At 41.5% G+C, this 26,989-nt stretch overlaps 1 protein-coding gene and 1 long non-coding RNA gene across 2 annotated transcripts in view; one reads left to right on the top strand and one right to left on the bottom strand.

Moving 5' to 3' along the window:
• TRPM3 (transient receptor potential cation channel subfamily M member 3) overlaps positions 1-26,989 on the bottom strand; it is a 297,803-nt gene that overhangs the window by 41,033 nt on the left and 229,781 nt on the right. Inside the window, exons 19-20 of the mRNA XM_005897493.2 lie at positions 25,981-26,232; positions 20,251-20,425 (exon numbers count right to left, since the gene is read on the bottom strand). Of these exons, the coding sequence (XP_005897555.1) occupies positions 20,251-20,425; positions 25,981-26,232 (427 nt within the window). The remainder of the gene's footprint in view (positions 1-20,250; positions 20,426-25,980; positions 26,233-26,989) is intronic.
• LOC138988903 (uncharacterized) overlaps positions 8,604-26,989 on the top strand; it is a 40,063-nt gene continuing 21,677 nt past the window's right edge. The window contains exon 1 of the long non-coding RNA XR_011465149.1: positions 8,604-9,090. This is a non-coding gene — a long non-coding RNA (uncharacterized lncRNA). The remainder of the gene's footprint in view (positions 9,091-26,989) is intronic.

Below are 26,989 nucleotides of genomic sequence, written 5' to 3'. Positions count from 1 at the left end.
CTACAAAAACGGCAACTTCATAGTTCAATCTAACATGTACATAATATTCTCTGTGACTCAGTTTCCTTATCCGTTAGAAATAGGGGCAATAATCCTATCTCAGGGCTTTCCAGGTGGCTCGGTGGTAAAGAATCCGCCTGCAGTGCAGGAAACTCAGGTTTGATCCCTGGGTTGGGAAGATCCCCTGGAGAAAGAAATGGCAACCCACTCCAGTATTCTTGCCTGGGATATCCCATGAACAGAGGAGCCAGGCAGGCTGTAGTCCATGGGGTTGCAAAGAGTTGGACCCAACTTAGCAACTAAACAACAATAACAATCCTACCTCATAGACTGTTTATGGGGAATAACTGAGTGAGCACTTGCAAAACATGACAATGCCTGATTACAGACAGTGCTACTCCAGTATTGACTGTTATTATTTTTATTACCCTTATATCTCATTGCTACTTGATGCAAACTTTTCCCAAGAATAGCCTGCTTCTGTCAACCAGGCTTTCTGTCTTGCCTGCAAGGCCCTTTTCCTTCTTCAAAGCTTGGTCTCAATTCATTTGATTGACACGGCCACTCTACTCCCTCCATTTCCACCATGTCTCTTGGCACTTGTTTATTCACTAAGGACAAGATGTTTTCTATCAGCTGACAATGGTTTCCCTATTGTCTTTGTTTTCTTCATATATTGACCCTAGAGTATAAGGGTCCAAGAAAGATATGACATTTCTTCTGTTTTAATTGTTATCTTTTCATATGATGAGCATTTTTATATCTTTAGAAAAACTACATTTTTAAAATGTGGGACTCCTAATGTCTCCCTACGTTTTTTAAAAGGACTAAAAAAGTTGAATAATTTTAAATTTATAGAAAAGTTGCCAAGATGGTATAGAGAATTTCTGTATACCCTTGACCTAGTCTCCTCTAGTGTAAGTCTTATACAACTACTGTGCTTTTGATGAAATGAAGAGATGTACATTGGGATGTTACTGTTAACTAAACTTCAGGCTTGGGTCAATATTTTATCAATTTTCTAGTAATGTCTTTTTTCTCTTTCAGGGTCCCATCCAGGACGCTACGTTGCATCTGGTCATCAAATCTCCTCAGTCTCCTGGTTTGTGACAGTTTCTCAGTCCTCTTGTTTTTTTACTTTTTTCCCTTGTTTTTTTTTTTTTTTTTTTTATGACCTTGACACTTTTGAGGAATACTGGTTAGGTGCTTTGAAGTATATCACTCAATTTGATTTTGTCATATATTTTTCCCCTCCTGATTAGACTGGAGTTAAAGAATTTGGGGAAGAATACCACAAAGGTCTCAAAGCTATGTTTTTTCCAGTAGTCATGTGTGGATGTGAGAGCTGGACCATAAAGAAGGCTGAGAGCCGAAGAATTGATTCTTTTGAACAGGGGTGTTGGAGAAGACTCTTGAGAGTCCCTTGGACTGCAAAGAGATCCAACCAGTTAATCCTAAAGGAAATCAGTCCTGAATATTCATCGGAAGGACTGATGCTGAAGCTGAAGCTCCAATACTTTGACTACCTGATGCGAAGAACAGACTCACTGGAAAAGATCCTGATGCTGGGAAAGATTGAGGGCAGGAGGAGAAGGGGGCAAGAGAGGATGAAGTGGTTGGATGGCATTACTTGACTCAATGGACATGAGTGTGAGCAAACTCAGGGAGATAGTGAAGGACAGGGAAGCCTGGAGGGCTGCAGTCCACAGGGTCGCAAAGAGTCAGATGCGGCTCAGCGACTGAACAACAACTACCACAAAGGCCAAACGTCCGTCCCGTCATGTTATGTCCAGGACAAATGACACCCACGGGACTTCTCGTGTGGTGTCAACCTTGATAACTCTCTGGGCTATTTAACAAAGTAAAATTTTACATAGATTCTCTACACATTAAAGTTACCAAGAGACTATCCAAAGATAGTAGGTAGGTAGATTATTAAAATCACAGTATTTTGAAGCACCAGAAAAGCTTGTTCATTGCTATCAATTTTATCAGATCCAACAACTCTTTTTTATAATATTTGTATTTTTTTCCTTTACTGTTCTGAAATAAAATTTATCAATGGTATAATTTACCTGTATGCACAATTACAGAAAAATACCTAATATTCTAATTTTAAAAATACAGGGAGAATAAAAGGAAAGTGATTTATAACATAATAAATATTTTGATATATAAATGCTCAGGTGTGATTATTCCACAAGCCACAGTGAAGTGGGCAGATACCTATGTGAAGATACCTTCACACCTATGTGAAGAATCTGCATGAATGACAGACACAAATGTAGACTGAATAGAAGACTCAAGAACAATGGGCAGCATTGTCACTGATGAGCTGATTTTTCAAAAGGGGGAACAACCCTTGGGAAAGGTTCAAAGCAAACAGAATACCAGAGCCATCAATTTTCACAGTGGTTTCATTCCTGGAAAAAATTACTGCTTATTAAAAACAAGCAAAAATATTGTGTCTTTAAATGTAAAATGGAGCTAGGCTCAGATAATCATATCCAGGTTTTTCACCTACATGAATGCCTGCAGAAACACTGGAGAGCTGTGTGGGACAGAGAACAATGCTTGACTGTGTGAGTGTCCTGTACATTGCAGGACATGGGCCCTCCCTGAACCCCACCTATTAAATACCAGTGGTGCCCCCCAAGCAAGGAGGCTAGGCAGAAACACTCCTTGAATCACAAGATAAAATTTCCAAAATACAGAGACCATGGTACCAAGCCAAATCACCACTGATGTAGTTTAAGACCAATCAATTCATTGCTCAGCTAGAGGCTGGGTTCATAGCCAGCATATGAGGGCAAAACCTGGAATTCAGGTTTGTGCTCCTATTCGGCATGATCTGGTGCTTGTTGAGCCCTCAATAGTCCCCATGGTAACCGCTGGATTGATGTTGATTGATCAGATCATGCAGTTCACATCACAGACACATAAACACACTTACAAAAGTATGCATACACACACACACATATATATAACACCACAACCACAATCAGTAATACAGCTAAATTTTGCAACAAGCCTTTCAAAAATTTTCCATTAAATCTAAGAAAAAACTCATATCCTTACACTGGCTTAGAAGGTCCTAGACAACTTGACCCTCATTTGCTCTTCAGCTTTTTTCAAACTATATATTCCCTTGTATGCTATGTTTCTATCATGTTGGTTTTCTCCCAGTTATCGACAAGAGTTACCTCCTTCTTGACTCAGGACCTTGTCCAAGACTACTCCTGGATTCTCCTGCTCATTGCCTGGCAAACTCCTACTTACTCTGCATGCTGCTGCTGCTGCTGCTGCTAAGTTGCTTCAGTCGTGTCTGACTCTGCAACCCCATAGATGGCAACCCACCAGGCTCTGCCATCCCTGGGATTCTCCAGGTAAGAACACCAGAATGGGCCGCCAGCTTAACTCAAAAAGTCACTTCCTCAGAAAGCTTTTCCCTGAGTCTCCTTGTTTGATGTTCTCATATCACCTCTATTTCTTGAACACACACTTACCAGAGCTTAAGATTAAGTGTTTGTGAGATTCTGTGTTTGATATCTGATGCCCCTACTTAGGTTTTACTCATTACTATACCCCAGCACCCACCATAGTGCTTGGAACACAGTAGGTTCTAAACATCTGCTGAATCTATGAATGGATGAGAAATTGCATTAGCTATTCACAATGACTTTCAGGTTGGCTGGAAGGCAGACATAATAGGGCAAAGAAGATCGTTGGTTTTCATGATGATCAGCAGCGACAGAACCTTGGTTCTGCGTTGCTGTAAAAGAGTGTGTGTGCCTGCTCAGTTGCTCAGTTATGTCTGACTCTTTGTGACCCCATGGGTTATAGCCCACCAGGCTCCTCTGTCCATGTGATTTCCCAGCCAAGAATATTGGAGTGGGTGGCAATTTCCTACTCCAGGGGATCGTCCTGACCCAGGGGTCAAACCCATGTCTCCTGTGCTTCCAGCAGTGGCAGGCAGATTCTTTACCACTGTGCCACTCAAGTGAGAGGAATGCTATTTGAGACAGCTTGTTTTGGCATAACTGTTTCAATGGGTTTGTTTGAAAAGAACACAGTGGAATAGAGGATGCTGGAAAGCACCTTGCTGTTTGGATGGCTCAAGGCTCCTGCACCTATTTGGAGCTGGCTTCCCTGCTGCAAGGGACTGGAGGTTTAAGCAACAGCTTGGTGAACATCTGCTACATAGGACTCAACTCTATAAGCGTTTTCACTTCACCCTTGCCTTGTTTACCACTAATACCACCTTATCTCTGAGAAGTCCTTGATATTGTGCCTTTTAAAGTGCAAATTTTGTTCCATTCTTTCCCCAAATTTCATTAATTTGGCACATCTGCACATCACCAGGGCCATTATTCATTAATGTTTTATTTGAACACATCACACTTTGACACAGATGCAGATTTTAGCTTCATCATAAACACTAATATGCATGAACTCCTGTATTTCTTGGGTTTAGTATACTGATGTGGGAATGACTGCTCTTTTTCTTAATAGTGTTGCTGTGGAAGAGGTACACCAAGGCAAACTTCCTTACTGTCCTAAATTTGCTAAGATTACTGAAGCACAGAGAGGGTCACCAACTTGCTCAAGGTCACAGAGCTCTTGGAGGTGACAGAACTGGGATTCAGAGTATCCAGCTCTTGGTCCCATCATGGGCTGTCCCTGCTACAGTGCCTCAAGTCATTCATAACTGAGCTCTGCATGCACACAGCAAACTCTTCTGGAAGATGTTTTCCCCTTGACTGTGTTATATCCAGTGCATGGTGCTGGTTTCTCATGGCTAACATTTTTTATTTGTCTCTTCACAATTTGTAATCTTCTGACCCATCTGTGAGCATGTCTCATTTACAAGTGTGTATCCTTGTTTACGTTACTAAGATGTTCACAGTTTTGATGATGGAGGCTATCTGACACACTCACAGAGACAGGTAAATTTCCTCTTGGGAGGTACAGTGAGTTTTCCATGTGGGTGTCTAATTCATTCACGATGAGTTTTTTTTTAGAGCATCCACAGTACTACCATCCCAGTGTTGAGGGAACCCTTCAGTGAGGCCAAAGGGGGGTTTCCTTCTTGATTCTGGAAGCCACTGGTTTCTGGAAGATTCTCCACCCTCCTATCAGCATATGATGGCGGGCTGGTTTCTGAATGATTACAGAGTTGCTGATCTGTTCTTAAATCCAGTCCCTAACCTAGAATTTCCAGATGTACAAGCTGGATTTAGAAAAGGCAGAGGAACCAGAGATCAAATTGCCAACTTTTGCTGGATCATAGAAAAAGCAAGGGAATTAAAAAAATTTTTTTACTTTGGCTTCCTTGACTATGCTAAAGCCTTTGACTGCATGGATCACAACAAACTATGGAATATTCTTAAAGAGAATGGGAATACCAGACTAACTTACCTGCTTCCTGAGAAACCTGTATGCAGGATAAGAAGCAACAGTTAGTACTGGATATGGAACAACAGAGTGGTTCCAAATGGGAAAAGGAGTACGTCAAGGCTGTATATTGTCACCCTGCTTATTTAACTTATATGTAGAGTACATCATGTGAAATGTCAGTCTAGATGAATCACAAGCTGGAATCAAGATTGCTGGAAGAAATAACAAATCTCAGACATGCAGATGACACCACTTTAATGGCAGAAAGTGAAGAGGAACTAGGGAGCCTCTTGATGACAGTGAAAGAGGAGAGTGAAAAAGCTGGTTTAAAACTCAACATTCAAAAAATGAAGATGATGGCATCTGGTCCTATCACTTCATGGCAAATAGATGGGGAAAATGTGAAACAGTATCAGATTTCATTTTCTTGGGCTCCGAAATCAATGCAGACAGTGACTGAAGCCATGAAATTAAAAGACGCTTGTTCCTTGGAAGAACAGATATATGTCAATCCTAGACACCGTTTTAAAAAGCAGAGATATCACTGTGCCGACAAAGGTCCGTATAGTTAAAGCTATGGTTTTTCCAGTAGTCATGTGTGGATGTGAGAGGTGGACCATAAAGAAGACTGAGCGCTGAAGAATTGATGCTTTTGAACTGTGGTGTTGGAGAAGACTCTTGAGAGTCCCTTGGACTGCAAGGATATCCAACCAGTCAATCCTAAAGGAAATCAGTCCTGAATATTCATTGGAAGGACTGATAACTGAAGCTGAAGCTCCAATACTTCGGCTACCTGATGCAAAGAACAGACTCTGATGCTGGGAAACAGATCCTGATGCTGGGAAAGATTGAGAGCAGGAGGAGAAGAGGGCAACAGAGGATGAAATGGTTGGATGGCATCACTGAGTCAATGGACATGAATTTGAGCAAACTCAGGGAGATAGTGACAGACAGAGAAGCCTGGCATGCTCCAGTTCATGTGGTTGCAAAAGGTCGGACATGACTTACCAACTGAACAACAACCTAGAATTAAATCACACATATAAACCCAGGATTTCCACCGAAATGTATTATACAAACTTGAGCTGCTTTGCATCTTCAACTCCAGTCACACAGGCATTCTTTCTGATTCTAGTTAAACACAACTAGATCATTCCTACCATGTCATGGCTCCCTCTGTTTGGAATGTTCTTTCCCCAGTTCTTGCCACCTGGGTTTTCATCATTTATATTTCAGTACAAATATCTCTTCAAGGTCTTTCCCATTCTATGCAAAATTGTACCCTGAATCCTCACCCCAATGACTCCATGACCTTCTCTTTATGGAACCTATTACTACTCCCAAAGTATTTATTTGTTTACTATCTACCTCACCTGCCCTCAGGAGAACGTAATTCCCAATAAGGGAAAGATGAAACCTCTCTTGTGCACCACTTTCTCTCCAGGGCCAAGCAGGGCACTTGATAAGTAGTTTCTAGGTAAATAAATGCATACCTATGGTCCAGTCAGTGGAGCAAGGTGTGGAGGAGAAAGGAGAGCTGTGGAATCAGATGAAAGCAGCCTTCTGTTACAATGTAGAGATGAGAGCACAGAGTTAGGCGTTAGACAGGTCTGGGTTCCAATTCTGCCTCTACCAACCTGGCTGTGCATCGTAAGGAATTTACTTAATCTCTACTCTTTTTGTACACTGACAGTATATCAGGATTCAGCAGGTTTCAGAATATCCTGAGCCTGGTCCAGTGCCAGCCATTGTAACAGGATCTCAGCAAATGTTAATTGACTTCCCTTTGCCTAGAAATGCCAGAAGAAACCCATGAACTTCATGACACAGCCTTTGTAATACACTTGACAGTTAATGAAGAACTCAGGCATCCTTATATTTGGTACGATCTGCTTAAGTGCAATTGCTGTACACTTTTCAAAGAGCGGTGACATCTTCGACACTTGGTTATCTCGTGTTGACTCCTGACAGGTTTTATAATCTTAAATTCACTGAAAAGAATCTCGTCTTTTAGTCCCCGTCCTGTATATTCAAGTTCTCGCTGTATGATAGAACCGCATACGCCGTACACAGTTCCTCTGGCTGCTGAACGCTATGTTCCTCAGGTGGCATCCTTGACTTTGCAGTACTTGTCAGCAACTGGCTTTCCTGGAGCTGTACTGCAACCACTCAATTCACAGTGGCATTTTATTTATAAAGCCCTTGTTCAGAATATTAAAAAGGGCATGCCACAGACTCCATTCCTTTGCTTCAAGGACTGTGATTTTGTAAAGCTGGATCCTGTGGTCTACTCAGGAGAGAATCACTGGCTGCAGCAAATATTTAAAAATGGTTTTGGATCTGGTCCCGTGGTGTTAAGTCGGCCAGTAGCTGTACCTACTGAGTCTGCTCACGGGGAGTGTGGTTCTCCTTCCTGCTTCATCCCAGATGATGAGCTAGACTGGCTGAATGGGACGATTTCACGGGACTTCCAAGGCCACTCAGGCCACTTTCTCTAGTCATGCAGGATGTTGCTTTCCTATTAAAAAACCACTGGCATCTCTCAGATACAAACTTGGGAAGTTTTGAAGTTTGTTAGTCTCTACCTGGATCAGCAAAATATTTAGTGAATTGTGAACTATAGGTAAGACTTCTGGGTTTTCCTCATACTTCATTGCAGTGGTAGCTAGATTTATTCCATTCAAAACTGGTCCCCAAGAACAGGAGATGGGGCCTTTCTAAAAGTGGCTTATCATGTTGACTACTCTGACATCATAATTGCATGATGTCCGAACTTGGTCTTTGGTCTGAAGATCAACTGAGTGAGCAGAGCGCAGAGAGCTGTTGAGAAATTCTGTAAGGGATGGCAGATGGGGGCCTAAAACACTATGTTCCTGGCATCAGGTTGTGAGGACCTGGGATCTTCTCAGATCTGTCCTTTAGGGCTTTGCAGATGTTGATGGCAACTACCTACCTGGTGCCATTTTTCTTCGCGAAGCAACAATTAAAAAAATGAATTTTGGATTCTGATAGACAAGGTTTTCTCAGCCTCAGCACTACTGACATTGTAGGTTGGATGATTTTTTTGGTTAGGAGGCTGTCCTGTGTAGTAGCATCCCTGGCCTCTACCACTAGATGCCAGTAGCATCTTTTGAGTTGAGATACACAGAGACACTCCCAAGCAGCGCTAAATGTCCCCCTGGGGTGAGAGTTGGGGTGGCGGTGAAATTGCTCCTGGTTGAGAACTAGTCCGGTAGACTTAACGGTGGGAGATTCTGTGGTCACAAGAAAACTTCTCTGAGGGTATTCTAGCTTCTGTTGGCTTTCCTGGGGCTTTTTGAACCTTGAGTTTCCTGGAAAGCAGACTTTTAATGGACCTGAAGATAAACGAAGGATGAACTAAAGGAGAAGGTGAGAGAGGGTGGTACCTGAATGCGTACTCCTTCTCTCTCTCTTCCTTCCTCTCCTTTGTATCTGTTAATCCTCTCACAGGGAGAGCCAGGTTGTAGATGAGAAGAAACCTGACTGAACTGGAGAAGCTAGAGTGGGGAACTCCAGCATCTGCAGCCTGAACTAGGGGAGCCTGAGGCTTTTTAGAACATCAAGCAGTCCTGATACTTAAATTCAGGCATCAGCAATTTATTGCAGACAGCATGGAAGACTGTTTTTGGAGGCAAGCCGGGCATCTGCCAGGGCCCTTGGCAAAACTGCAAGGTAGGCATAGCTGTTTTTGCCACCACCTCTCTTTCTGAATGTCCCCACACCCATTTCACTTTCTCTGCCCTCCAGGCACAGAGTCGCCTCACGAAGCCCTCTGGCTGCTCAAAGTCTGCCTTTCCTGCTGGAGCCATCAGTTTCATTACCTGCCCCCATTTTAACTTTCCTCCCCTGAATGCTGATTTCAGCTACTTTGGTGGGTGGGTGGGTGGGTGGGGGAGGTTAAGATGAAAGATTCAAATATTTCACACCAAGAGGAGAAGAGTCAGTAGATTTAACCTATTCAGGGGATGATGTTTTGACCCATCAAAACTTGCTACTTCTTTTTTAAAAACACATTTTGGAACAAAAGGTTTTTCTATGGCTCATCTAACTTCCCTGAAATGGGTATCATGGTTGTGTATTTCCCAACCTCAATATCACCACTTGACAGTCACAACATGCAAATTCCATAAACTGGAGCTTTAACTTAGAAATGAGCTCCACACAAGGTAAACTGTGCATTTCCCATCAGAAAAGATTCAGATTTCTTGGCCTAACATACAAAGGCTTCACAACCTGCCTTTCTAACCTCTTCTCCATTCACTCACTCAAATATGGTGGAAAAGATGCACACAAATTGTGGCTTTCACCCTCTCAAAATGCATATAGTCCAGCAGGGAGATACACATAAGAAAGAAGAAAAGCCATACATTAACCCAGGGTAGGTAAAGGAAGGCTTGGGAGCACCTTGTGGGGGGCACTAATCCTGACTAGTCCAGGGAGGGAGGCTCACTGCTCTGCTGTCTTCGTGTATGCCTTGTCTTCTCTCTCGAGCTGTGTGCACAATGGTCCCTCTGTCTAGCATGCTCTCTTATGATCTGTCTGGGAAACTCTTAATACCCTTTATGATCCGGCTTAACTGTTAGCTCCAGGAGAATTTCTCTGGCTGTACTTTGCCCTCCCTTGTTTTTCCCTGCTTCACCATGTCCCGCTCACTCCCGCCCACCCTCAAATGAAAGTATTTTCTTTCCTTTGAGCCAAGTCCTTAAACATCATCTCTATGGAAATATGTATTGATTTGTTTACTTGTCAGCCATCCCCATTAGACATTTTTCAAAGCCAAGGCAATAATGTATGTCTCTTTTTAATCCCCAGCTCCTAGCACAGTGTCTGGCACACAGAATTGCTCAGTAAATGTCACTGAATGAATGAACCTATTCTAACTAGAATCTGGAAGATGTGATAGCAGGATGTCTGCTTTATTCCTTTTTATATTACACTGTGAGGATGACATCCTGCTATCACATCATGATGACCCAGATTAAGAAATAGCCCCCTCTAGTTTTAACTCATCAGTGGATGTTATCCACTTGAACTGAGTGTGTCATCACGGCAAAGACTCAAAATTCTGCATCTGACCTTAAGATATTGGGGTCTTCTGTGAAGCATGTCCTCATCTTAACTTCAGGCCTGATATCCTAGATACCAAATATCTGGCTGAATGCCAAGCAATTCAGTCAAACGTCACTTGCCAGACAGAGTCTGAAATCTAACGGCAGGAAGCTATACGCTCCACTGGATAGTATCTTGTAAAAGATCTTGAGCACCTTTCCTCCCCCCTTCCCCCTTCCTTACTGAGGCTGCAGGTTTATCTTGTCACATTTGAGAAAAAAACAATTAACATGTGAATCTTGCTGGGACTGTCTGCTAATAGTTAACCTGTGTGGAGGTCAGTCTGTTTTTCAGTTGTTAATAAACATCAGTTAAAATCCTGCCACATTATCAGACGGGATGTGCTTTGCTCTGCTCTGAGTACAAATCAGCCATCTGCCTTGGTGCGTTTGGTCAGAACACTGCGCCTTTGGAAAGGGCCGTTGTTACGGGATGCATGGCAACCACCTCCAGTGTGGCACAGTGCAGAGTTGGCAGGGGTTTCTGCTCCGGTCTCATCCAGTCCCACCACTAGGCTCACACAGCTCTGTCTTCCTTCCTCAGGGGCACTCAACAACAAACTGAGGGCTGACCGCCCTCCTGCCCTTCCTCCCTTTCTTCTGGTCTTGCTCCCTCCGTCCTCTCTTCTGCTATCCAACATTCTATCTCTGCACAGAGTCTAGAATGATGACTTGTTCAATAAATATTTCTTAAATGGGGCTGTAATTCTCTTCTTGAATACAAATTCAGCTATATTGCAGGAAGTTATCAACTCTATGATCCCAGCTGAGTTCACTTTCTCTGTGTGTGTGTGTGTGTTTGAAGTATGAATCCATGATCACTACATTTAATTCATCCAAATTTTACATTCTTTTTTAACAAATGTAACTCTTTTTCATTCTCTCAATTGAAAAATTTCAAATTCCATTATGTTACATTGAAATCTTCTTTTTAAAACAGTGTAAAGCAGAGAAAAACTTTACTCTCTTTCTAGTCCTTACATTAAGGGGTTTATTTCATGCGTCAACTATTTTCTGAGCTATTTTTTTTTTTTTTTTTGTTCCAGACGCAGTTTGAGACATTGAGGCTACAGCAGGGAAGAAGGCAGATATATTCCTGGCTCTAACGAGCTGGTGTTTTGAAGGATTTTTATATACTAGAACTGTGCTGTCCAGTAGGGTAGCCATTAGCAACACACAGCCCTTTAAATTAAAACTTCCTTCAACTAGTCACGTTTCAAGGGCCCACTAGCCACATGTGATAAAAAGTACAGGTCTATATCAGTTCCACTATCACAGAAGATTCTAGGACAGGGCTAGTCTAGAAGAACTTACAAGACCTACTACCATGCTGAGAGCTTGGGAAATCCCACAGCAATATTGTGAGATGATTTATTATGACGTACATCATGATCCATTCACACACAATCCTCCCTTTGAAACACAGAGATTACAGCTAGCATGCCTGGCGCCAACAAGTTTATTTTTCTTTGGGGCATCCTGTTTTTCCTTACAAGATGGTTAAATCAATGTGGGGGATAGCATTCCGAAATGCTCACTCATTTTTCCTGCTTGTCTTGCAAGCAGGTATTGGCTCTGAATCAGGGAAGGAGGGGTTGCAAGGCACAACCCAGAGACAGCCTTCAAATCTCTGGCTCCTTCTGTGGTTCAGATGTATAAGTTCTCTGCACTTTCAAGCATTTGTATTATATGTATATGTATATGTATATGTATATGTATATGTATATGTATATGTATGCATGCTGAGTTGCTTCAGTCATTTCTGACTCTTTGCAACCCTATGGACTGTAGCCTGTCAGGCTACTCTGTCCATGGGATTCTCTAGGCAAGAATACTGGAGTAGGTTGCCATGCCCTTTTCTAATATGTATATGTAATGTATATGTATATAACAGAATGGGAAACACAAAGGAGAAACTAGGGAACACGTGAAAATGTTCTGGCAGGAGCAAGACTGCAGGGGAAAGGAGAGAAATGTGTCTATGCACACATGTGAGGCTGTTTCAGAGTGGATGCCAGTTTGCAAGTACTTCGTAGGTTCGGGCTGCATGGTCTTCCTGGCAGCTCAGATGGGATAGCAGAGTCCCAGAGGGAGAAAATGTCTAGGATTTGAGACTGCGGGAAGACCTCATAAGTCAACTAGATTTGCACAGTGATGAGTATAATGGACATTTTAGAAGCAAACTGTGTGGACATGAGTAGACGATGACTCAAAACTACAACCTGACCCACCCCAGCATTAATCTACCTCAGGGAAAGTAAAGAGGGGTGACCCTGAGGTCATAATTTCCCCCTAGTGTAAGAGGGTAGGATGTAAAATAGAAATAAGCAGAATTGTAATAAAAATACAGTTGATTTTTCTAGCTGCATCTGAGGCCTACGAGCCATACCCACTCCTTGGGCAACAGAATAATTTGTCTCCAACACAATCTTGGAAACCTGAACAATGGTCACTCTTGTCTATCTATGAGACTAGATCTCATCATCCTCATCTGCCTCTTATGCTACCAGGCTCTAGTCTCCAGCTGCCTCAATCTGAAAAAATTATTCTCACAACCACTTCTTACCCATGATCTCTATTTTTTGCAATGCAAACTCTTCCGCTTAACTATCCTGCCTTATGCTATTGTCTTCATACGATGTTGGGCTTTCTGCCCACTGAATTTTCCTATTTCTCCCTTTCCCCAGAGCTTTCTGGAAAACCCTTACCGCTGAACACAGACTCCTCTGCTTTCTTATACTTATACTACATTTTCTTGCCTTAGCTAAAATTCTTTTGCAGGAAGACACCGCCTCCCCATAACCTTCTCAAATGGAAATCACACATTTCTGCTCATCTGCCAGTAAGATTCCCGTAAGTCCTGTCTGCATTCTCACTGATACTTTGCCTCTTCTAAACCACTGTTTTTCACTCTTGTGCAAAAAGCCCTTTCTCCCTTGAGTTCCAGGTCATCCTGCTCAGAGTCTTCCTGTCTACTCCATCTTGTGTCATTAGTATGGACACTTCAATACCTGTAGTGACAAACACAGAAGAAGCTAGCTTCACTATGCAGGACCTCAATTCCAGTGTATCCTGGAACCCATTCATACAGCCACTCTTGGACTTTATCATTATCCTAAATGTCCCACCTTAGTACCAGCTTACCATTCTCTGACCACAGCATCTTATCATCACTACTCTGAGGAACCTTAGTTCTCAGAATAGTTGGTATTCAGGCTAGAAGTCTAGTCCTTCAATTACTCTTTTTAATTTGGAAATACTTACCAACATTGTACCTTTATTTTCTTCACCCTCCATCTTAGAGTTCATAATGCACAACTTTAAGAACCCTTGCAAGCTTCTTCAAAATCCCTAGGCCCCTTTATTCTTGCTATATTGGCACAACAAAGCTTCAATCTTGACTTAATCCAGCTATTTGTTTTTCCTGATCTGGGCTGCTGAGTTTTGACTGAGAAAACAGACAACCGAACTATGCAAAGAGGTGGCCCTAAGTGATTCTTTGATAGGTACTGAGTCAGTGACTTTCCCAAGGGGTGATTACGAAGCAATACTTTTTCTTTGCCAAGCCTCACTTCATTGACACCACTCCCCTCATATATATAAAACACTTCTCTTCCTCCCTTTCCCTGGTAAATGCTTCATCTTGCTACTCATTTACTCTTAAATCACTTTAATTGATTTTTGCACTCCCCATTGAAATGAAAATTTTCTAGCCAAAGTCACCAGTGATTTCCTAAATGTCTAACTGAATGGACTTTTAAACACCCACTTAACTGTACTCTTCTCTTGCACTGCTGACTCCCCCATTCTCAGTGTTCTGCTCTGGCCTTCTCTACTTGTGCTTCTTGGAAAGCTTACTTGCTTCCATGGCTTTCACAGGTCATTATATTCTTGATCTTCAAATCTGTATCTCCAACCCAGCTCTTGCTACTTAGCTCCAGAGTTCTACATACAAAGTAGTCTTCTTCATGATTTTCCTCACATTGCCATGGAAACTTCCAGCTCCATCTACCTCCAAGTAAACAGATCCCCTTCCTCCCAAAGGTCCTCCTCCTGATTCCTCTATCTCAGTATGTGACAGCACTGGTTAGACTAAGCCAGAAACCTTGGAGTGAACTTCAACTCCTCCATCTCAAATTCTCATCCACTTCCTGCACTACCACCTTCTGCACCATCTGACTCTGTCCTGGTGCTTCTGAATTTACCTTCCTGAAGTTTCCTGCTGCCTATCTTCTCCATCCCAACTGCTACTATATTAGCTAAGGTCCTTCCAGGTCCCATCTCCATCCCTTTTATGGACCCTTTTTTGCTTGATAGCTTCAACTAAAACTTGTATCAGAGCATGGTACTACCCTGAGCATGAGGTACAACTACTCTAAAATCTATGCTCCTGTCTCTTTTCAGACCCATCTGTCCTGCTTCCTGCCTCCTGCTTCTCACCCTGCAGTCAGCCATATTAAACTACCTGCTGAGCCTGGAACTTTCCATGCTAAGTCTCAGTTTGGAATGTCATTCTTCTCCTTCACACCCCCTGCTCCCATCTGCCTAGCAAATATCTACTTATATTTCAGGGCTCAGTCCAACTTTCCCACTCTGCAAGGGTTCCTCTACTGTGCCCCTCCTTTTCCCTCAGGAAGAACTGGCTACTTGCTGTCTGGGGCTCCATCCCCATGTGCATTGACCATGTCAGTCTGCCTCTCCTGGACTGCAAAGTCCTTGGAGACAATGTCTCTGCCATATGCATCGCTGTATCTAGATGTTCAGTTCACAGTAGGAATAAAATAAATATCCATTGAATGGATTCAATGGATTCCACTGAATGAAGAATGAACAAATTAAAAATGGAGCCTGAGCTGTGAGCAAAGGCTAAAATCAGTCTGATGACAGTGGAACAAATGCTGGTCATAATGTGAACTGAATTTCATCACAATGGCCTGTCTGCAGATAGTTCTGCTGTTTGTAAGGCTGCTAAGCCTCAGTTTGTATTAGTAAACAAGTTGGGTGGGGAGTCTCTGGAGTGTAAGATGACTTTCAGGGACAGAAAATGGGGGTGGTGCCTCATATTGGCTTGCTTCCTTAGCAATTTGCAAAAGCAAAACCCAGCAAAACAATTCCCCCCTTTCCCAAAAGTTGGCTTTGGCTCAAGTTTGTCTTTTCCAAAATACTTTCTTCGGTCAGGCAACACTCCCCATGCTATAGCTGTCAGGCATTAGTGTGCTCTGAATTCATTAGTGAAGGTCAGTCCAGTCAGAACTGGAGTGAAACTTTTAACAATAGCCACCCTCTCTGTTCTTGCTGTTCTAAGCTTCACCACAGCAGGCATATTTTAGAGACTGGCCTTGTGCTATCCTAATTTCCACACCTGAAATGAGCAAAAATAATTTGAGACAGAAAAGTAATACGGGAGAATGTTTGAACTGTACATGCATATACGCGCTCCTTGTTTCATGACAAAAGCAACACTTTAAATCCAGTCAACATCACACAGACCACAAGCCTACAGAGGTTTGTTTGTTTGTATTAGTAAATAAATAAATGAGCAAAACCAAATCAAAATGACAGCACAAAAATCCCTCTTACTCTAGATAACCTATTAATTTCAGATGGAAAGGCCTTAGGCAATAAAAGAAAAAAAAATGTGATCTATGCACTAAGTAGGTTGGATAGTTAATTTAGGGTGACTAGAAACGACCAAATAATAAGTTGTCATGGTAGAAAGTAAGTTTTGGACATTCTGCTTTCACATTACTAACCAAACTTGTGAAAATACTCAGAGAGACAGAAAGAAGGACTAAATTTAGATGCTGATTTAATGCATTCAAGAGCATGATTCATTTTCCCCCTGCCCTGGTACAGCCTGGAGAATCTGTGTGTACAGCACGCAACACAAGGATGCCCTGTAAATAACGGGAAGTCTCCTTCATTCAGAGACTTGAGGAAGCCAGAGACACCCTATTTTCTCTACCAATAAAGGTGTATTTCCAAGCACCTCACACACCAAAACGTAAAACTAGATTTCTCAGATGGCTAGAATCCGTCTAATTTTAGTTTTGCCCCAGCCTTGGAGTGAATGTGCTGAAAATTTATTCTGTACCTCCTCTTCTCTTAAGTGGCTTTTTTCCCCTCAGGCTCCAGTGGGATCCTGACCAGCTCTCAGAAGCCATGCAAGAGGGTTCATTTGATGAGAGCCCCAGAAGGATGCCATCATTCGGTAGCAACACTTTTAGCAACCAAATTCCCTCATGGTAGCCCATAGATTGGGTCTTAGAGAGCTGGTATATATAGCACAGACACCTGAGATGCTTTGGGGCTATTCAAAAAAAAAAAAAAAAAAACCAACCAGGAACCAACCAATCAGACAATGATGGCAAGTTCAACCCCCATCAGTTAATCAGGGTGTTTGGCAAAGCTGTCTAGACAGAGCAGATTGTCACTCTCCTTTCCTGAGTTTTATTATCTGCTGTTTCCAATCATGTTTTAACACTCACTTCTGCTCTCAGCACCAAAGCAAATGTTTCAGCTGCTAAAGATAAATTGAGATTAAGGCTGGACTATCATTTGTGTTCATCCAACCTGGCTCAGAGGTGAGAAGTCATTTTGGGAATTTACACTCTTTTTTTTTTTTTCCTCTTTTCCCTTTTAATCTTTGAGCACATTTGGAAAGTAACCTTAGAAGTTTCATTCTAGCTTTTTTTTTTTGGCCTTATTGATATTCTCTGGGTTTAGGACAACCTACAAGAAAAAAATGAAATGTATTTTAAAAATCTATAGTTGGGTAACACTGTTTCCCAGAAGTGAGGGCATTTAAAGTTGTCCTCCCTTCTGAGGTGTGGGACAAATGTTAATAACCTCCCCACCACCCCAAGGCCCCCATTATACAATCACATATAATACATTCATTCCAATTAAGAAAGATTATTTCTGCAATATGAAATGGCTTCAGCACTTTTGCAGCTAAAAACAAAAAGAGTTAGATATGGAGCACGTGCATTATGTTACAAATGAGTCCCTCTGAAAAGGTGTGCAAGAATGAGCAGTGCTTGGAGAGGCCCCCACAGGGCACGTCCACAGGATGGGGCTGGTGGACCCTGGCAGTCTAGGTGGATATGAAATCCAATTAGCCTGAACACATGCTTCACAAACCAACCTGGGCACGGCACAGAAAAGAGGCAAGACACCGCAGGGCAGCATAAACGATTTGTACCTTTCTCAAACAGCTCGGTACCGGGTCTCCTGGGCAGTTCTGAATGACAGGGCGGGGCTGTCACCCAATCTCCCTTGGGCCCACTCAGTGCCACAACATGGAAATCGAATCATTTAGAGGACAGGGATATTCAATGACACAGGCCAAATTTAATGACAGATTTGGGGGCAGCCTTCTATACCCTGGTGGCTCAGAGGGTAAAGCGTCTGCCCACAATGTGGGAGACCCGGGTTTGATCCCTGGGTCAGGAAGATCCCCTGGAGAAGGACATGGCAACCTGACTCCAGTATTTCTGCCTGGAGAATCCCATGGATGGAGGAGCCTGGTGGGCTATAAATATAGTCCATGGGGTTGCATAGAGTCAGACATGACTGAGCGACTTCACTTTCACTTTCTATACCCATTTGAGAAAGGACAAATACTCCTTAGCACTCTAGACAATAAACTGGCTGATTTAGCTTAGAACAGTGGCTACTACTGTAGCCAATTTCAGAACATCAAAACGGAAGGTAAGTGGTTGGGGGAAGGGAGTCATGAAGGTTGCATCCATCCAAGGCTGGGTTGGCTACATACTGGGGTATGTAGGATACGGGGTAGAAATTTATTCTCACACACATAGGGCATCACAGGTCTACTCAACAACGTGGCACATCTATTTTCATACTTCACTCACACAAAACACCACACTTCCATCTCCAGGGTTTTTGCAAGTTCTAAACTACAATCAGCCCTTCTTTAAAATAACAATAGATCCTCTGATTCAGCCAAATGGTGGTGTTTGTTGCACTAGGCTGTGTTCATAGTACAACATCAATAAATGGCCACTTGTAGACGGACGGACAGAATCCCACTCATAAAGCACACCTACACCTCCCTCTTTCTCCCATCCCAAAATGTCATATTGTCAACAGACCTATGGGGGCTTAATCTCATAGGGGAAGAAAGGAGAGATAGGAAAAGCAAAATAATGTAAGTGGAAAAGCAAATTGTTGGGGAAAAATAGCACATTTAATTGCTGAGAAGAATGATCACAGGTGGGCTTTCGAGTGTTATGTTGCCTTCAGGGACCATTTGAAAGAATCAATTCAAAAGAGTTTTCCCCAGTCCCTGGAAAGCTGTCTTGGTGAAGGCTGCACATTGTCAAAGATATTCCAACTGGGAGATGGAGTTAGAATTTTTGCTCAGTGAGTTGGCTAAGTCTTATGAAATGGGTATTTGTTCCAATTAGGTGTTCCAAAAAAACCTTCTTGCCTCAGATAACTCATTTTGAGAAGAAAAGAGTATTTGTTCAAAACTCATCATGGAAGGGAAAATGACAGACTAGTGTGTTCTGTGGCTACTGTACACATACTCTTCACAGGCCTGTAGGGCTCACACTTTTAGGTCATTTGTCCTTATTTCCCTAGTCTTAGTCCTACCTAAAACTGGCAGGGGTGGGTGTTGGGGGATGCCGACTAGTTTTTGCTCCTGTTCTTAATAAGCTATACTATCTAGTTATATAACTGTAATCCGTGTCCACAGTCCAGAGCTCAGATGGCTGGCCTGTCAGCAAAAAATGTTAGAAAAATGTTAATTCAACAATGGTGGAAGGATGTTATTTCTAGAGCTAAACTCCTCAGGGAAAATGAGAAATGGTTGCTCCTGGGATTCAACTCCTCCACAATGAAAGATATTTCTTTTCTGAAGTTTCTTCCCAAATAATTTCCCAATGCTTGGTGTGCCCTGACATTTGGTCCAAATAAAATGCTGGAACAGACTCATAGGATACAACTATCTTCAAGCTCTGTATAAGAAGGGTGTTTATTACAGAGAATCAGCATCTATTAGGGCATGAAGCATCGGGGGCCTGCTGGCACTCACTCCCCACAATGAGTCACTTCATGATATAGATACCATTTTTTTTTTTTCTGGCATTTATAAGCAAGCAACTCGGTTTATAACCTAAGGCATTTTCCATACTTCCAGGCAATGAATACTAGCTTCTTTTGAGTCTCAATAGCACATAATTTAAGACAGTGGGAAAAGGAGCTGGAGAATAGTTTCCAGTGCAAGGAAAACACCACGCAGCTGTTTGCCCTCACTCTTGAATTCTGATGGTGAAACTGAGAATTGTTTATTTGTCCTGAAGTCAAACCCAAGGAATTTATTTTTTAAAGGCTAGGATAGGGATGGGGAGTAATGATATAATATACTTTTAATATTGAAATATTCAACACATGGCCCCCAGGATTTTGAATTCCCAAGGAATTTAGATCTTTTAAAATGGTCCATTCTTGGTCAAATTTGGCACACCAGATGTCACAGGAAGGACATACCTGAAAAAACACCTGAGGACTACTTTGCTAAAATTGTATATTCACCTTCTATAAATGTTTTTTTTTTCCTCCAAGATAGCAAACTAGGAATCAGTCCTCTATCTTGAGCCATTTATTGAGAACAAACAAATGAACTTGGAAAAGATATGACCCAATTAAAGTTAAATACCTGACTTTGGTGTATGAGAATCATAAACTTGCTTACGGTCTATCTGGTCCGCAAACACTTCCCCATAAATCATCCAGTAGGGCATGTAGAAGATGTTCTTGGCCAGTTTCCATGATGGCTCCTCATTGGGAAAGAGGATGGCTTGCCTGGCGACCCCAAAACTCATGAGCACCACCAGCATAATGATGACAAAGTACATCATGTCTATCATCTGGAAGCAGGGGGAAGCAGAGGGAGAAACAAATGAAAACCAGAATGACTGAGTATTCCTGTGATGCTGACGCTGATGGAAAACTTAGTTCACTTTTGAGACTGCTGATAAGGGATGTTGAGACAGGGAGCTGTGATCAGGTAACCACTTGGTCTACTGAAACCAATGTCCAACAACTCTTTACAATTACTAAAAAAATCGTTTAAAAAGAAAAAGCACATGTACAATAGAACCCCTTCATCTTCCATTGTTTTCTGTGGGACCTAGTCGTGACTAGGCATGAGAATCATATGACACAGAAGCTGGAGCCTATGAATGTAGCACTAGCATTTTTTCTGCTCCTGGGAAAGACAAATGTCCTTGCTGGGTCTCTTTCTTCTTAGCAAAGTTGGAACTGGGATAGTTGAACTATTTTGACAACTATTGCCATGCTGTAAATTCTCCAAATTCTGAAAGGCTTATCAAGAGCTGAAAAGCCCAAGAGAATAATTATTTGTAAACAAGACTCAGACAACCCAAATATCCATCTTAAACTGCCTTATTCTTGTGCCCCCACCTCATTGCACAGTTTTCTACCACAAACCAGTCTCTCAGAGAACCACTCTTTCTGCTCTTTCTTCTGCATTATATCCTATCAATTACAGAGGGTGTTTTTTGTAGGAATTAGAATCAGGTAGCCTAATGGCCTACTTCTGTGCTTGATGTTGAAATGCTGGATTTTCATCTTGACATGTTCATAAAATTCTTGACTTGTATTTGACTCCATTCAAGTACAATGCTATCTCTTGTTCCTCTTTCTTTCTTTCTTTTTTGCTTGTTTTCATGATACATGTTATCTGGGATCTGTTTCTCATATGCCAAATTACTTTCCTTTTATCACCGAAAATAGATGAGGATGCAAAAACTATTATTTTGCCTGGCCAGAACCCATTGCCTCCTCCTTTCAGAAACTGTTTGTTTGTTTTTCCCACCCATTTTGGCCCTAAAGGTAGGTGTCTTTTCCAGGATGGGTTAATCATGGTAACTTGCTGTCTGGCAACAGTGACAGGAGGCAGGGATGTGACACAAGACAGGCCAACCAGAATCTTTCTTTGGATTTTTTTTTTAACTGAAGTAGGGAGAGAAGTTCCCTTGCTCTCTCTGTAATAAAGTGAATTCAGGGTGTCTAAGGCTGTTTCCCACTACGGAAACAGATCAGAGTGAATGAAGCAGGTATTTCAGGGAAGGAGACTGGGTTGTGATGGTGGTTGGGGACCTGGGTGCAGTAGCTTCCATCCTGCTGTAAATCAAGTCATCCCTCATGGGCTTAAGTTAGTAGGAGATCGGTTTCTATTCCTTGCATAAAACCACCTAATACAAAAGACTGTCTTCTCTTGGATATCAAATTTCCTGAAGGAATGCCCCTTCACAAAGAAAGACCGATGATAATTTTATCAGTGGCAATGAAGGCTTTAAATTAGTTTTAAATTTCATTTTGCAAGGATACATTCCATGGTGCCAGTTACTGGAATTAAAACATTACAGCCTTCCTGTAGGCCTCAGGACACTAGGGGCTCAATACATTTTAGGTTAATTAATCAACTTGCAAGGCAACTTCAAAATCTCTCAAGTACTGTCTGACTTTGAAATTAAATCTCTCAAAATTTGATGTTCATTCATATCTGTTCACTGTCCTTAAAAATATATGCTATTCTTTTCACAACTTAGTAGCCTCAGAACTCTTAAAATGAGTCAGCAGTTTTATAGGAAACATGGGTCCGTTTCTCATCCCCTCTCTCTCTTATCTTGCAAAATTCTTTCATCATTTATTTACAAAAAGTTCTATTAATGAAAAAGCACAAAAGGGTCCTTTCTGTTATGTTTATTTAGACTGATTAAAAGGTGGGTGGGGAGAGGAAGGTGTTTACTTATGAGATTTAGGACCTAGTTTGATCCAAGAAAATTCAGCCAGTAAATACAGCAACCGTTCTAATCTAATTTCTCAGGACTGTTTCCATTTAGCTTGATCGTAATACCTATTCAAAGGGTCAAAACAATCAAACACACACTGTTCCCAAACACTCAACTTCACATATTTCAAAGGCATCATAACTTCCATATAAATACTGATGTCTGTTGGAGTGAACTGCAGAAACAAGACATTGTCAGAACTGGGGTCTGGCTTCTGCTTTTAAACCAAAATTGTCAAATTGGTTCAATATGAAGAGTGCTGGTTGTCTCTCATTCTTTTAAACATCCTCCGGTTGGGTTGTATAGAGGAGAGCATATACTGCAGTGGTCAAGCATGTGTCCTCAGGCGTCAGAATACCTGAAGTCTCGCCTTGGCTCTGCTAGCAAAAACAACTAGGTGATCTTGGGCATGTTGCTTGATCTTGGTTTTTTTCTTTTAATTTGTAAAGTAGGGATAATAATCATAACAGTAATGATGCATATTATTTTTGTAAGGATTAAATGATATAAGGTGTGAAACAATGTGGGTAGTTCTTGGTAAAAGTTAATGTATTATTCTTATTTTTAGAATTGAAAAAAGGTCACGCTGTGGAGTGAGAGAGGAGTTTGAAGCCTTTGTTTCTTGCTCAGTTTTAATCTGTTCAATTGTGAGATGAATAAACTAAAGCCTATTTCATGGGATTGTAATGATGATTGACATGTCTGACATGGTATTTGGTGCATAGTAAATGATACCTATTTATGTTATTTTTATTCACATTACATAAGTGGTATAACTTAGTACTAGGCTTAGAGAACCACTGAGAAGTGGAATATGAAGGAAAAGAGGTTAGAGTTCTATTAAGTTATTCTAGAGCTGAAGATCAGTTGGAAACATACTTAACCAGTACTGAGTCCAAGTACCTTAGCTGCCTTCAGTTGTGCCTGGACCAGGTAAGTTACTTCACTATTTAATATTAAATAGGGGCTTTTGGAATAATCACATCTAGGCATATTTCACTTCCACTCTGGCAGTCCACCTGGCTCACTGATAATTCTATAGGCATAGTTTACCTATCTTCTGGATCAGTGGCTCAATTACTGAACTAATTATCTTAAAATCCCTAGAAAGACAACAAAGTCCCCAAATATACTCATTTTCTACTTATGAATGATTTCACTAACTAGTTAAGAATAAGTTAGAATGTAGAAAAATGCAGTACATCTCTCTTGCTCACTCCATGGTAAGGTTTCATTCTTATCAAAACTGGGGAAATAATTATGTCATTATTAAAAATATAGAGATGAATTTTAAAATGCACGTGGGGCATTAGAGTGACTTTAATTATTTCAAGTATTTAAATGTGACCCAACCTCTTAAAAGTAATATGCCTGGTTTGAGTCCTTCCTAATTTTATTTACTGAAATAAGGTAATGATCAATTAGGAACAACAACCCATCAGATAATGTACTTGCATAACACAGTGGTTCTCAACAGAAGGCAACTTGCTCTGCGGGGACATATAGCAATATCTGGAAATGTTGTTACGTGTGTATGTGCATACACACACGTGCATGTGCTCATGCACACACATATTACTGACACCCAGTGGGTAGAGGTCAAGGATGCTGCTAAACACCCTATGATGCACAGGACAGCCCACCCCACCCCCAACAAAGAATTATCTAGTCCAAAGTAGCAACAGTGTCAAGGTCGAGAAAATTTGGCTTAATTTTGTAGCTGTTCTTTCTTCACTTTTACTGGGTACATTTGAAAATATATTTGACAGTCTCATAGAACCTTTTCCCCTCTGTCCAGAAAATTCATACATCTACACATTGTTATATATAAATTGTGTGGAGAACTAACAGATCCTGTCTCCTAAACCTCTCCCATAGACTAGGTGGAGATTCTGCTTTTAGATGTGGACATTTTCACCACCGTCTCAAATTCAATACTAAAGTACAATGACAGAAGAGGTAATGTTATATAATAAGATACAGATTTGTTTTCTAGTCAAAAACCTCTCAAAGGGATTGGGATTCAGTTTTGGGTAAGTAACTCAAGCTTTTTTTTTAAAATTGGAAGTTAATTAAGCTTACTGAATTCATTAATGATCCTCCAATTAAAAAATAAATAAGCTGCCCACTTCAGTATTCTTGGGCTTCCCTTGTGGCTCAGCTGGTAAAGAATCTGCCTGCAATGTGGCAGACCTGGGTTCGATCCCTGGGTTGGGAAGATACCCTGGAGAAGGGAAAGGTTACCCACTCCAGCATTCTTGCCTGGAGAATTCCACGGACTGTATAGTCCATGCGGTTGCAAAGAGTCAGACACTACTGAGTGACTTTCGCTTTCACTACTGAATTCAAGACTCACTACTGAACTCAAGGCTTTGTGATATTCTCTCTAAACAATGCTGGTATTATAAACACCAAGCTTTTGTTCAAAAGGATTAGGAATGGAGCAAATAAGTATGCTCAGTTTTTTCCATTGTACTTTAACAATCATAAAAAATACAGTTTATCAACTTCCTACTGTGAATCAAACACAGTTGCCCACTTAGCATATGTTATTTCTAATTATCACTGCAACCTTATGAGATTTGCATGTATTATTACTACTTGGAAATGAGTAAACTGCATCTCAAAGAGTTGTTAAAAAATTGCTCAAGGTCTCATAACCCTTTTCTTTTAGATTCAAATTCTCCCTCTCTTTGTAAGAGGTGTATGGTTTAACTGATAAAAGCACCCAGTTTCTGGGCATCAGGTTCTGATTCCTCCTCTTCTGAGTTTGGAGAGAGAGCTGATTTACTGGTGCATTTTCAGATTCACACTGTTGCTGTCCTGTGAGGGCTCAGCCTTTATGGAGAAAAGTCTAGAAATTAGTGTATGGTCCAGGGATACTGGAACAAGTCCAAAGCCATATGTGGGGAAGCATATTAGCTTGGCACTTGGGATTCTTTTTTTTTTTAAGAATAAGTAGGAATATCATTCTGGAACCTAGTTTTTAACACATCATTTTCCAGTAATGTAACAAAACACATGATATATTGACAGAACTTAATGTTCAACTCAAACCCAACATAATTCATCTCATCTTAAACTGGCTTTTCTTCCATCTGTGTACAGAGAAGACATTTTTTTAAGAACTTCATTAAGAAAAAAGAAATTGGTTAAACATTGAGAGTGGATATCCATATCTTCTCCAATATCCAGCTAAAATGTGATATCCACATGAAGCCTCCTCTGATCAACCTCTTATGTCCCTGTGGCATTCCATGCACATCTCTGTTACAGCATTCTCACACCATATGGTAGTTACCACCCTCTTTCTCTCATCATCTATCTCACTGAATGGGGATCTTTACATACTCAATTCCCACTCAGGTGCCCAGCACAAAATAGATGATGTTTATTTGTCAGTGAGTGAGTGAGTGATAGTGAATTCTCCAATTATGTATATAGATGAAGTCAAACTTCTGAACACGTGAAAGGAATTAAAAAATAAAACACCTTAGGGCCATCTCAGACAGGGATGGAAGGCCCAAATGAATGATTTCCCTCTTCCTATGATAACCACTCCTCCTCTGAGGACTTATAACATGGAATCAGAGGACCCTGCTTACCATTTTTCCAATCATCATCACATATGGGCCCAAATACTTGTTCACGCCGAAGATGTCTAATAGACGAATGTACCAATAAATGATGTTCACACAATAGATGACCCTCCCATCACTCCTGAAGGGTTGGTCTTGGAGACGAAGAATCATTCCAACAGAGAACAGAAGGATGGCTATGAGGTCTGTGACATTCCAGTACTCTTGCAACCACACCTTCACTTTTTGTAGCAACTTTCCTGGCTCTGACATCAAAATCTAAAAGTCAGGAAAGAGAGTGAGGTTAGGTTTGATTTCTGTCTGTATTTTCAGCCCAGTTGGAAAATGCTTGGTCTGTGAGCTGACATTAGTAGCTTTTCTTTGTCTACCTGTATCTATTCAAGAGGCTCTGGATGACCTAAGCTTAGCTCAGTTGTACATAAGCAGTAAGTTTGATCCTTTAGGATGCCTTATAATTCTAAGACACACATTAGAGTTTTGCTATAAAATTATTGATTCCTGCTGCTGCTGCTGCTAAGTCGCTTCAGTCATGTCTGACTCTGTGCGACCCCATAGGCGGCAGCCCACCAGGCTCCACCGCCCCTGGGATTCTCCAGGCAAGAACACTGGAGTGGGTTGCCATTTCCTTCTCCAATGCATGAAAGTGAAAAGTGAAAGTGAAGTCGCTCAAGTCGTTCCCGACTTTAAGTGACCCCATGGACTGCAGCCTACCAGGCTCCTCTGTCCATGGATTTTCCAGGCAAGAGTACTGGAGTGGGGTGCCATTGCCCTCTCTGGTATTGATTCCTAATATACTGCAAATCTCCAAAATCCTTCTCCATCTCAGTAAACAGTATCACCATGTTGAGTTACTCAGGCCACTAACTTAGGAGGATTCCTTCATTCCCCTCTTTCACACCCATGTCCTCTGCATCAACATATCAGCTCTATTTCCAAATACAACCTAGTGGGACCTCTTCTCACCACCCCACTGCTGTCCCCCTCTCCTAAGCCCCATCCCATCGCCCAGATGACT

This window comes from Bos mutus, chromosome 8 (genome assembly GCF_027580195.1).
Source record: "Bos mutus isolate GX-2022 chromosome 8, NWIPB_WYAK_1.1, whole genome shotgun sequence".
In the NCBI taxonomy this organism is placed as follows: Eukaryota; Metazoa; Chordata; class Mammalia; order Artiodactyla; family Bovidae; genus Bos; species Bos mutus.
This window is presented reverse-complemented; position numbering and strand designations above follow the sequence as displayed.